General features: G+C 32.9%; 2 protein-coding genes across 2 annotated transcripts; both read right to left on the bottom strand.

Moving 5' to 3' along the window:
- Positions 1-214: 214 nt before the first annotated feature.
- On the bottom strand, positions 215-6,834 carry Enoph (enolase-phosphatase E1). Its single transcript, XM_018512702.1, has 6 exons — positions 6,480-6,834; positions 5,608-5,709; positions 4,401-4,591; positions 3,631-3,763; positions 3,426-3,549; positions 215-3,294 (listed from the first exon to the last, which is right to left on the bottom strand). The coding sequence occupies exons 1-6, from the start codon at positions 6,579-6,581 to the stop codon at positions 1,790-1,792; spliced, it is 2,157 nt and encodes a 718-aa protein (XP_018368204.1). The 5' UTR covers positions 6,582-6,834; the 3' UTR covers positions 215-1,789.
- Positions 6,835-10,180: 3,346 nt separating this feature from the next.
- Positions 10,181-12,894, bottom strand: LOC108764421 (zinc finger protein 595). The gene is made up of 2 exons (XM_018512668.1): positions 12,769-12,894; positions 10,181-12,690 (listed from the first exon to the last, which is right to left on the bottom strand). The coding sequence occupies exons 1-2, from the start codon at positions 12,892-12,894 to the stop codon at positions 10,288-10,290; spliced, it is 2,529 nt and encodes an 842-aa protein (XP_018368170.1). The 3' UTR covers positions 10,181-10,287.
- Positions 12,895-14,077: the final 1,183 nt, after the last annotated feature.

The following is a 14,077-nucleotide window of genomic DNA, read 5'->3' as shown; positions in this document are numbered from 1 at the left end:
TAAATGGCTAGCTGATACAAAGTATCTTTATCATCATTTATTTATCTATAGCAATTTCATGTGAAAGTACACACACACATGAAAGTGCATACCAAAAAACTACTACACATAAAACATACAATGTATATAATATATATATATATATATATATATGTATATATATATTGAATGTTATAAATTAAAATGCATATATTGCATTTAAAATTTGCTCAGATATTTGCTCTTGGAGATTTTTATGTATAGCAGCTTTTAAAGTATCTTAGTGCAAAGTAATGCAGGCGATTAAATTTGCTAATAGATTAACTGTAAAGCGATAATATAAATGCATTCTGCACATGTAGACTGTAACAAAATATTAATTTATAGGAATGACAGAGTAAATCTACGAATCGATATGCTTTTCCGCGAATGCTTCTAAATTATATAATTAAATATAGAAGAGAATGGATCCAATTGGCTACATGACTTTTTTAAATTGTCATCATTACTGGATCAGTTTATTTAAGTAACCATATAGAGCCATTCGTCTCTAAAACTCAGCAGTTTACGGATTAAATCGCAAAATTGTAAAATACAAAAGCTAAATCACATTCTTTTAGGCTCCTTGACAAATGTTTCGCGACATTAGCTGTATAGTTAACGGTTCTGTATTGCAACAATCATTAAAAAGAAAATTACATTACGCGAACCATGTTAGGCAGACAAAACGATGGAAGAAAGCGTATCGATACAAAAAGTTCTAATATTAAACAATTTTTTATCACCTTACATAAAAAAAAAAACGCGAACAAAACTAACGTAATTGAGTGAAGCTTATTGTGCGATGTATCTACAAATATTCAGACTTAAAATGCATTCTTTATCAATTCACAAAGTTAAATATGCTGTGTGCGCAACGAAGATCTATGATATAATCTACAAGACAGTAAAAGGCGATACCAATACAGTCTTAAAATAATTCTTAGTCAGTTTCATTGTTGTAGCAGTAAAATAAAACATCGACCAGATCTTTTAATATCATTTGTAAAATTATCAAAGGGAAGAAAATATTAAAGTGACAAAATAAAGAAACCAAGGTTTCAAACTGTGAAATTCATTTGGCACAGATACAATCGATATTTTAATATACTGCAACTCTATTTGAAATTACTTATTCTATCAGTTTTCATGTATAGGCGTAGTTGTTTTGTTTAGGCGGTATAAAAAAGATGTCGGACATGTCGCGTAGAGTAATATTAGAAAAAAGCCCCTCAAGAATACGTAGTAATTGATGCGGATGACACGTTTAATTACTTCTAGATCGATCACGTGCGAATTACAACTAAAAAAGTTTTGTAACTTTAATCATAACAATTCATTGTCTTTTTTGTAAAAATTATTATAGTAATTGAAAATCATAAGAGTCAAACATGAAAGAATTAACGATAAAAAGTCAACCTTCGCAATATAAGAAAAGCAGCATATATTCGAGTTAACGCAAAACATTAATGATACCGTACAAATAGAAATTGTCATCAAATAAAATAGCTGTATAGTTGTAGATATCTAAACAATTAAAAAAGTTTGAAGCGTCTTTCCGTACTATACTATTTTTTCTATTTTCTTTATAGAGCCGCCAAAACAAACGGTTTACGGATTGCATCTTAAAGTAGCGCGTTACGTTTTTGACGTAGTACGATTTACATAAAGTATACATGGGATTTCAATTAATATCAGTTTATACCTGCGAATAAGTACTTGTGGATTGGGGTTATGCATGAAGGGCTCCTTAAACTGTATAAGAACAAAGTTAAGACGTCGCCGCTACAACTACAGGAGGAACAACGTCGGGTTCTCCGGCACCGTCGGCTACAGCGGAATCGACGACTTTTTTAACTTTTATGGATTCCGCACTACTTTCTGACAAACTCTCCGGTTCACCGTTTTGCGCCGCCGCGTCTTCGTTCGTTGTCTCCTTCGATGGCCCTTCGTTCAGTCCGTTACTATGTAATTTATCATCCAACACTGGCACATCCGTATTTCCGTTTTGTGTGGTTCCATTGAGTTTTTGCTTTTCCGAATCTACCGTAGTTTTGTCCTTCGTTTCCACTACATTCTCTTCTTTCACTGTCTCCTCTTCTTTTATTGTCTCTTGTTGTGTAGTTTCATTCTCGCATTTATCAGCATCAGTAGTCTCCGTTTCCATTGTTTGGGCCTTTTCATCGGCTTTTTCAGATTCTGCAATTATTTCTGAACTCTTCTCTGCAGATGCTTCAGTTGATGCGGTTGCTTCTTTCCTTACGTCCGTAACTGTTTTTTCCGTTTCTGTTACCGCTTCCGATACCGTAGTTTTTTCCGCAGCTGTTTCTATAGTTTCCCCATTTTCTGTGACATCTACTGCTGTCTCCATTTTTGTTACTTCCTGTTCGCTCTTTGCTAAAATATTCTCGCTTTCAGATGTATCTGAAACAATCTTTGATTCTTCCTTTACTTCGTCTTTTTTCGCTGTCAAACATTCTTCAGATTTGTTTGCTACATTTTTGTCACAAATTTGTGATTGTGATACAATGTTATCTGCCTTTTCATCACTTTCAATCGTTTCAGTTTTATCGACACTTTCAGCTTGTGTATCTTTTGTAACATCTGTAGAATCTTCGATTTTTTTCTCGGAAGACGTGACAGTGGTCTCAGACTTTGATGCAGACTCTGGTACGGACACGTCCATGGAATCATCGGCTGCAGAGGTAATTTCAGTTGCAGTAGTATCTAAATTTTCTTCAGTCTTCTCTGCAATGTCTTTATCATTGTCTTTTTTGGCTAGTGTGACAACATCATCTTTCACGTCACTTTTTGCGTTTTCTGAGGAACCTGACTCCTCATTTGTGCTCTCCTCGGATTTGACATTAGATTCTGTTATCTTCTGTTCAGTATTTGAAACGTCTTTTTCATCTACCGCTGATTCTTCCACTTGCCCTGATGAAATTGAAGTGCTTTCTGATGGTTGGTCCTTTGCACATTCTTTTTCTATCGATTCAGTTACTTCTTTTGCATCATTTTTTTCAACTTTTTTATCACTGACATTGGACATTTCTACATCCTCGGAAGTGTCCATTGGCTCATTAACGTCAGCTGTACCTTCATCAACTTTGTCATCTGTCGTTTCTATTTTTTGCCGCTTTGTAGACGATTGAAATGTCAAATCCAAAAAGGACTTAATAGTTGTATATGTAACATTTTCTTCGTCAGTAAGTGGAACATTACCCTCACGTACTACAATTACTGTTGATAAACCTGCTTCCTTGGCAGCTGCGGCTTCTGTTATTGATTAAAGAAAGAAAAGAATAAGCAGATAATTACAATTATCATTCAAATATAATATGAAAAATTTTTTTAATAATTATTATTTCTCACATTTATTCTCTCATTCAGAAAGGAAATGTACGAACCTTTTACAACATCAGTAAGAAAAACAACATCAGAAGGGTTTTCACTGATTTTACTTAATATATTTTTATAGCTGTCACTTTCTTGCTTTGCACCTACTTCTGTGTCAAAGAAACCGTTGAAATACTAAAAAATAGGACAAAATATTATAGTTCATACCAATTCAAGATATTTGACAGGACATTATAGTATATTATTGCAAAATACCTTAAGCAAATCACCATGTACAGAATATTCAAAAAGGAGCTTCTGTGCTTCAACACTGCCACTTGAATAGACGTATATTTTTTGGCCATTGTTTGTCCATGATTCAATCGCTTTAGGAACATCCTCATAAATGCTAAACAAGAGGTATTCTGTTGAAGCTTAATATTAAAACTAATTTAAATCTTTTTATTTTCTTGACGAAATTTTATAATCATTTTTTATTAATCGCAATTATTTTTATAATGAAATTTAATTTGCAAATATTGTTCTAGAGAATTACAATTGAAGTTTTTCGCAAAACCATTTTTTTTTTCATAATAATAGCTGTTTAGGAAAAAAGTAATTTTCAATAAATTTAACATTATTAACTTGTGAATGTTCTGCAAGAACATTTACAAGTTAAAATATAAAATTAAAAATACAAGCATTACAGAAATTATGTTTATGCATATATAATACATAAGAAATCTTATGTGTAAAGAATACAAGTGAGATATAACTGAAGTGAGCCCAAATACTACTATTCACCTCATTATTTGTAATAATTACATAATGTAGTATAATATATTACATGAATTTTATACATATATATTATGGATGTCTTTACATATTTTTATAATATATTTTAACTATAATATTGTTATTATATGTAGGCTTGCTAATATTATGTGAACGAGCATACAGAGATTTGTAAAGATGTATATAGGATTAATCAAATTACCTAATATAAAGATGAAAGCAAATGAGAGTAATAAGATAGAATCACTTACTGTCCTTTAACTGTGCCGGTTTTATATGCTTCACGCCACATATGTCCTTGCAGTTGCTTTAATGCAGCTGTCTTACGATCGTTATCCATTTGCCACAAAACATTTTTCAAAAGTGAATCTTTTTCTTCTTCGGGTTTATCGCCAGTAATTGCTACAAAGCCTTCCAATTTTTCTTCCTTATCCTTTTTTGCCTATAAAAGCATATTATTAAACCATTGGTAAGTGATATATAATTAATAAAAAGTAATAAAGATAATTGATAAAAATAATAAAGAATTATTAAAAATGAACATCTAAAAAAATGAGATTTTATAAAATTTACTTCAAAATGTATTCTCTATACCAGTTCTTTATCTAAAATAAATGTAATTATACATGTCTAGTGTAAAGAACAAAGAAATATACATGTCATGAAACGTACATGGGAGATAAAAAAATATAAAAAAATAGTGTTTATAGAATTTAATATATTAAAGATAAAGGATTAATTTTATACGAATTAAAAATTGTACTCATACTATAAGCTGAAAGAAAGATAGTTAATTAACTTTAAAAGGATGATAAAGGAAAAGGAATAAAGGATAGATGCTTATTATTAACAATTTTCATTAAAAATTCTGTTATCTTATAAGAATAAAAAAAAGTAATCGTTTAATAATTTATTGTAACAAGACTTTATAAATTTATTCATTTTATTCATTACTTGTAGCAAGATAGTTGTTTTGATTGAAGATTTTTATTTTCAATTATATTATTAACTTAATTGTTAATTAAATGTATGTCTTAACATTTATTTTAAGCTTTATTATCAACATTTTAAAACAAAAGATTTACTCTAAAACTTTTTTTACAATTGGTCTGTTTTTTGTTCCTGCACTAGAACTCTCTTTCTCGCTTTAAACAAATATCAAACGTATATCTGTCTCATTTTTAGTTCCAAAAGTGTACACTAGTTCAGCCACAGAAAACAGAACTAATAAGTCATTCAATTTTTCTTTAACATTATAAATAAAAATTATTCCACATTATTTAATTTTTTATTAAAAATTTTCATATATAAAAAAAAAATGGAAAAAAATATCCAATACTTTAATATAAATTCCTCTCACAATTTCAAAGACAAATTTCACTTTTGACTATTTTTTTCATCTTGTTAAATTTTTATATTTATCTACTTCTTTGACTGGTAAAAATTCCATATATTTACCTGTTCCTTTAACTTTTCATAATCTTGCTTGAACTCCTCATCCTCCCACTTCGTCTCAATGTAGTCTTTTAGATTCTGACGCACGTAGGGAAAGAGAGTCTCCTGCAAGAGAAACAAGCCGCGTTCATAAGATCAAGCGCCGTCGCCGGCGCAAAACGTTCACCGGGAAAAATCATGCGCGTGTCCCGTTGTTTCCCGACGGCGTTCCGCGGCGTCTCGGCGCGTCGCGTCAATATATATATATATATATATAGTATATATACATATATATACGTATATATATGTACATATACTGTATATACATATATCAGCGCGACTGATGTCTATAAAAAGATTACAGCATTTGTTTTTAAACTGTACTCTTACTATCGCTTCGACCGTACGTCATTAACTGTAAATCGCTGTAAATTCTTTTGGCTGAAAACTCGAACCGATATCCTTAGCTCAAAATGCCTTCTCTTTTCCGTCTCACAAAACACGGCGGTGGCAGCGGCTGGCGGCGGCGGCGACGGCGGCGGCGGCTTACGGTCGGCCGAAAACTCGCGATTCGAGCCGGCACACCGCCCCGACGCGAGGACAATAACCCGCCGTGGAATTCGATCGCGTATATACGCCGCGACGGGAGCGAAGAGGCCGAGGGCTTCTCACCGAGACTCCGATGATTTCCCAGGGATGGAAAGGGAAAAAAAGCAAGCACGTTATGGGGAAACGCCGGCACTGCTCACGAAATAAATCTTTCGGGAGGGAAAATAACGCAATGAGGCCGCTCCCCGGAATGGAGCGATACGAGAATGACCCCGGCACGGTCTGATTTCGTGAAGACACGTTCGCATGGTCGCGCTCCGTTTCCTTCGCCTTTGTGGCCCTTTTACCTTCACGAAGCTGATGCTCGTGGTGGTGCCTTCGATGTCGACGAGTACCGTCTTCGCGAGTGAGATCTCGTCTTGATCCTGGCTGCGCTTTTCCCCGGCCATTTTCACGAACCGACTCGCCCACGACCGTAGGATTAATAGCGGTTATATCTATATGTATGCTCCCCCTCGGTTAGGTTGGCGCTCACGCTGTATATGTCGGCGACGACGCGTTCTTGTTGGGAGCCGGCGAACGAATTCGCTGTGTTGGCCGTGCGCCAATCTACGCTGCCGGTATATGCGTGCGAACACTGCGAACTCGCGAGTCCCCCTCTGCTCGTCTCGTCTCGTGTCGTGGCCCGCGCCCTGCTACTCCTGCTAGTGCTGCTTGCTGTACCCGGTAACCATGTCCGTATCAAGACATCTCGGCTGCCCCAACTTTCACTCGACCCGCCGCGGCGCCGATTCAACGACTCGTGAAATAGAAAGCCTAAACCATCTAATGCTCATAATACCCGTATTCGTAGTCAGGTCTTATATTTAAAGCTTCCTTAAATTTATCTTCAGATGCTCTACGAATTATTTTATTCTCTACTGAGCATCTAAAGAATAAATTTAAGGAAGCCTTAAATATAAGGTCCGACTATGAACACGGACTTAATAAGTCGTCTATAAAGAATACAACATCCCTTTGGAAACTTTTACTGGACAATTTTTTATTTATAAATGAATGATTTATGAACTTTAATAAAATGGACGAGTGCATCACTATATTTCGATGCTCATAATAAACTAAATGTCGATTAACATTTTTCCTTACTAATTTTCCTTTCTACATCGCAGCAATTGGTTGTTTTTATTGTTTTTTTAATAACAATTCATATCAGTGCGATTGCGATTGACGGGAATAAAAGGTAACGAATAGAATTTTGAGGAAGAAGCACCGGGTTCCGCGACGAGTCGCGACGACTCTGCATCGAATACAAAACCGCTGCTCGTATCAACGTGTAGATACTTGCAATCGCATGGCAGTATGAGTGCGCGCCTACGAATCACTCGTTCCACCTTGAGCTTTCGTCCAATGAACTGCCTCGGTCGTCACGAATCGAGATGTGCGCTTGTGTGCGCCCTACATGCAACCTCTTGCCTACACGAAAATTTCGCGACGGTGGACCTCGTGGAAAATCGTCCACCTTGGCGAGCTTCCTCGATGGATCGGCACGAAAAGTCACGTCGTGCCTGTCCCCGTCGCGAAAGAGGAACGATCGGTTTGACTCGGTTAAACCGTTCGAATATCGACTTGTTGACGAACCTCTCGCCGATATCCCTCCGCGAGAAAGTAGTCCCGTCGCGTGCTTTTTTTTCATGTTGACTTTCGACAAACGACACGTGACTCGATGAACCTTGAGCATTTCTTTCGAAATTTACGTGTATCATGTTGTAATATCAATTATTTCGCGATTCTGAGATGGATATTTCATCGTTGCGATTGAAAATCTGTCTTGATTGTACGTTCGTCCATGGACTTACACGGGCAACCACCTGATTTTTGCATTGCTGCGTCCATTTAAATTTCTGCGTGACGCGCGCACGGTAGTAGCCATTTAAATTTGAATGAAGATGATCGTGTTGTTTTCTCATTTCAACGATGTTACGTGATGCAAACGTACGAATGTTTGCACGATATATCTAGAGCTGAGCATGTATTTTAGTATTTTTATTTAAAATACAGTTTTTGCAATACAAGTGTATTTTATATTTCAGTGGGGGAACATGAAAATATTGCGTATTTAAAATCGAAAGATTAAAGTGGTTTTTTTTTGTAATTCGAATAATAAAATTGATCGTTGATCTTAATATTTGAATTACAAAATACAAAATATCTTTATATACTTCCATGAGACAAAATCTTTTCATATGCTCCGTTGAGATACAAAATACAGTTGTCTTACACATACTATTTTTCAATAAATAAAAATATTTCAAATACATGTCCAGCTTACCATTATGTACTTTTTTATTTTTCGGGAGATTATGCAGTTAATATTGAAATATTTCAAATATACATAATTGTATAAAGTTAGATAATAATTGTGAAGGTGAAAGCCACAGTAGTGTAAGTCACTTAATTATGATTTCGAGAAACGAAGTTTTTTTTTCTAATATATTTACTTCAGTAGACTGCACCAAGTTGACCTCAAGTTGAATCTAAAAAAGTCTTACACCAATATCGCTTCTATCCCTTCAAAGATTGTACTGTTTTAATTAATGTTTATTAAATAATGATTTACAATAGTGATTATATCGCGTATATGAAGCGCAACATTAGTGTCAAACAATAACATTATGAATAAATGACACAATCGATCCTATATTATATCCATCTATAAGAGTACAATTAATTAAACCTTATTTATTTGTAAGTACAGTAATAAGCATTGTAATGAAAACATAAAATACAAACATAAAATACAAATTAAAAATAAACGTAAAGATAATATTGAACATATAAAAATATTACTAATCATTACAATCATAATCATATAATACATGTAAATGTACATATAAACCAAACTAAAAAAATTAATATAATTTATAGGTCCCTTTTCTTTAACTCTTAACAGTCGATATCATTATATTTTGCGTTATTTTACTTTATCGTTATATGCAAGATCTGTAAATATGTAAAACAATGTAACGGCACTGATACTATCATTAAGAGTTATAGAATAAGAGCTATTTATTTGGTGCAGCTGCGTGCGATTAAGAATTATGTAAATTATGCTACATATACAGTGAGTGCAAAAAGTATTCGTACAGAGAAAATATTTTTTAAAAAAACTTTATTTTTAAGAAGTAAATATTATCCAGCGAGAAATGAGTCATCAAATTAATGTCGAATCGATATAAATATGACGATTTCAACGTCAATTCGATTCGACGTTTAATTGACGATCGTTTCTTGTTGGATAATTAACAATTTATTCAAAGAATAAAATAGTATGTTTCTTAAAAATTATATCTACCAAAAAGATATGCATTAATTATATAAAATATATCTGAAAAATAAGCGAAAATAAAAAATTGTATTGTTTGAATGCTCAAAAAGTATTCATACAAACGAGAAATTTAGCTTCTAATAGCATTTTCTCTTGACATACACTGGTTGCAGTCTCACATCGCACCAGTTGCGTGTAAGAGCTACACTGCCTGCTACACTACACTAGAGTGGTACACACCATAGTGTACACTGTATTATTATTATGCTAAAAAACCCTGTTCCCGCTTGACTTTTATTTTCAAATTTTAAATGTCCAACTGGCTCTACACGGTCTCTTTGAAACGGTGTAGCAAAATCCCACTTTGTGCATAAAATTTACACTACACCGTAGCCATAGAAACACGGTACACTGTCTGAGTGTTGCACTAGTGGGCAATAGTGCAGCCAAGAGAAAACGCTATAAAGTCAGGCATACGAAGCTCGTTTGTTTATGTTAGAACAGAATGTATTCATTATATAAAATTGCTAATTAACGTTTATTTTCTACAAGTAAGACTTTTTTTATGACAAATTTTCTTGTACGAATATTTTTTGCTCCCACTGTATGTATTTTAAAAATCCGCATCAATATATATGTGTATATATATATATATATAAAACATCGACGAAGCAACACATCGATATATTTTTTATATAATTTCATATACATATATAACTATATCATCTATAACATTACTTGGAATCTAATTTACTTAATTTTTCGCGAAAATGTTTGTCCAGACGAATTGTAATTTGTTGCATATTGTCGCATTTAATTTTGCATTCTGGTCACTCGGGTTTATGCATCGTTTTGCGATGATTTAAGCGATTAGCATAGCTATCGAATGACTCGTTGCAATCTCCACACTGGTAAAAAATGATCGTGTGTTCTTGGTGATTTAAGTTCCTAGCATCCCTTCGTTTGTCAGAGTATTCGCATGCAAACAGCTTCTTACTATTGTGTAGTGAAACGTGATGATCAAGATCTTTTTTATCTGTGAATGTTTCATCACACTGCTGACATTTATTGTCATTGTGCTCACTTTGAATATGCTTTATTAGGAATCGTTTGGCTTTGTATACATTTTTGCATATATCACACTGAAATGCAAGAGGTACAATTTTACCTTCGTGTACCTTTTCCTTGTGTGACTTGAGCGACATTTGATGCTTGAATTTTTCTTGACACTCGTTGCATTCATACAATGGTTTTTGATTCATTATTAGAGGGTCTTGACAGTCAAGCTCATGAATTCCAATCATGTGATTCTTTAACATACGGTAGGTCGGCAAATTATCGTTGCACACAGGACACGTAAATATTCGTGGAAGTGATACATTCTTGTCTTTCTTCCAGTGTCTCTCCAGATGTTCATTCCAATTCTGCTTTTTAAGGAACGATTTGCCACATATCTCGCAAATGTGACGATTAGAGACATGAGACTTCTTGTGGAATTTTAATGCATGTGTAGTCCTACATCGCAGGCCGCATACTTCACATTGATAAGGCATCTCACCAGTATGTTTTCGTTGATGTTCCTTCAATCGCACCTTCAGCTGAAATGACTTGCCGCATATTTCGCAAATATGTGGTCTAAATCCCTTATGCACAAAGAGATAATGTTCGTATAAAGAATTTTCCCCACTGAATTCTTTACCGCACGTGCTGCAGATAAACTCGTCCATATTCTCATTATGCCGCATCTTGTGGAACTCGAGTCTCTCCTGACGCATAAAGTGTTTATGGCACTTTGCACAGTAATATTGTCGCTGGGAAATTCCTCTTATTTTACAGGAGGCGCACATTACTTCATCGCTAATAGCATTAGGATCTCTGATCAATTTTCTGCAGACTTTGCATTTTCGCCTCGGTCTTGTAATAATCTTCTGATTGTTATCCACATCTGTTTTAATATTTAGCATTGTTTCGTTATTAGAGAATTTGCACGTTTTCTGATGCGCAATTAAATATGCCTTTTTCGTGAATACTTTTTTACATTTCAAGCAAAGGTACTGTATTGAGCTATTGTGCATGTGAAGGTAATGATCCCACAACAAATTTTCATTTTTAGTTTCTTTATCGCATTTTGTACAAACGTATTTATCTATTTTGTTTAATTTGTGTCTCTCCATGTGAAACTCATATTTTTCTTGTAAAATATAACGAGTTCCACACAAATTGCATTCTAGTTTTAAATTATTTTTTGAAATATTGATGTCATTTGTATCATTTTCGTTGACACATTCTTCTTCCATTTTCGTCACGACCATCATGTTGTCATCTTCAATTCCTTTATTATCAGTAATGTATTCAATATTATCGTTTTCTGACTGGAGTGTTATCAAGCCAGTTATATTTGACTTATCATCATTACTATTTGATTCATCTTGTTCTTTTGCATTTAATTTTACTCGAATTATTCGCGATTTACCAAGATTATTGTCAAGATATTTCTTTTTTATCATATCCTCTGTACTAGATTCCTGTTCATTTTTCATTTCTTTATTAAGACATTCTATATCATTGTTTACTGATTGAAATGTTATAAAGTTAGTTACGTTTAATTTACTGTAATCACTGTCTAATTCATCAAAACTTCGTTCCATTGTATCTAAGTTTGCTTCTAATTTCGGCATCTTAGTAGGATTAACGAATGTTTTCGTAGAAGTACTTTGTTGAATCTTTCTCTTTATACCAGTTGTCAGTTTACACGATACATCAATTTTTCGCAAGCTATCATGCTTCCTTTTGATATTGCATTTATTATCATTTGTTATATTCTCATTGATAATATCATGATTCAATGATAATTCATCTTGTGCCCTTGATTTCGATGTACAAACGTTAAACTCTTCTGCATTATCAGATATTTGATTATTCTCTTGCGATTGCTCTATTTGATTTACAAGAGCCAATGAAACATGAAATGTATGACTACTAGCTGAAGGATTGTTGTTTATTAAGATTATTAAATCTTTATTGCAATTCGGACAGGGATATATCATGTCACTGTGTAACTTAGAAATCACCACATCTTCCAATTTCTCATTTTTATTGACTTCAAAGAAAGAGACAGTTCTTGTCTCACTTTCCTTCGAATATGTTAATATATTTTGAATAAAATTATAATGATTGATAACTTTATCATAACAGTCTAAACATATATATTTGAAACAATCATCTTGTGAAACCTGTAAAAAATTAAACATACAGTAATATTTTATAGTAAATTGTTTAAAACTTATTTAGTAGTAAATTAATTGGTATACCTTAATTGGTAAAGTCTCATTTATTATATGTGCCAAATTAGTTACTTCATCAAAGATATGTTTCAAATTTTCAAACTCAAATTTAATACCACATAGACGGCATATATCACATTCCATTTTAGACATTTCTATAAATTATATGAAGACTTCTTAATGTTTTAGAAAATCATTTTATATTTGTTAAATATAAAATATTCTTGTATTGATATCACTGAACTTTTTTTGAGAACGTAACCTAGTAAAAAAGAAAAAACTTATACATATAAATACTAAGAATATTAAAAAAAAATTTTTTAATTAATAAATATAAAAGGAAGGACTACAAGCCAAGTTGGATGTTTTTGCTCTATATTAATATATATAAACTATACATACAATAACAAACATTTTAACCTGTTATTCTCAATGTTTAAATTTACAGTTAAATTAATAAATGTGGTACATGTTGATAAAAATGGAAATAATAGTACTGTTATTTCCATTTTTAACAACATGTACAGCATTTATTAATTTAATTGTACATTTGAACATTGGGAATAACAGATAGAAGTTGAAACGTTTGTATTGTATGCATAATTTATTAATATAAAGTAAAAAAACATCTAGCTTGGCTAACAGCACTTTCTTTTATATTTATTAATTTTGTAGTCTTGATAATTATAACTATACAAAAAAGAATATATTTGGACATTGAAGAGAGACAAAGCAAAGACGCTGAGTGTAAAAAGTGCAAGTAACGTGAAGAAACGTAATTTTTGGTAAAACAATTTATTACCAATGTTTATCAACTTTAATCGTGGTTCAATTAATACTTCATCTTTTTCCAATTCTAAAAATTAGAAAAAAAATAAAGAATTAATTGAACCAAGATTAAGCTAATATACATCGGTAGAAACAGACATTAATATCAAAGTGCAAATTGAACCAAATATGTCATACATATATCATAATTAGTTTTACTATATACTCATCGATTAGTTTTAAAACGTACCGTTTAAGAATATTACAAATTCCACATAAAATATTCTTGCAAATAAAATCGCATTTTAAATGACTAATTTTCTCACGCGCCTTTCTTTACCTAAAAATATTGGAATATTCAATGATTATATAGGTTAAGAATCTCTTTCTTCAACTGCTTAAAATTAAGGACAATCAACTGGCAGAAGTGCCAACATTGCCAACACTGCGAACCATTGGTTTAGTTTACATGAAATAGGTCTGTTCGCGTTGCTTGCACTTTCGACATCTTCACTTTCTCTCTTTTTAATAGCGTTTTCGATTGGGGTGCACTGGCTGCACTCAGTGT

This window comes from Trachymyrmex cornetzi, unplaced genomic scaffold, assembly GCF_001594075.2.
Source record: "Trachymyrmex cornetzi isolate Tcor2-1 unplaced genomic scaffold, Tcor1.1 scaffold422, whole genome shotgun sequence".
NCBI classification, from domain to species: Eukaryota; Metazoa; Arthropoda; class Insecta; order Hymenoptera; family Formicidae; genus Trachymyrmex; species Trachymyrmex cornetzi.
Note: the sequence above shows the minus strand (reverse complement) of the source record. Positions and strands in the feature narration are given on the sequence as shown.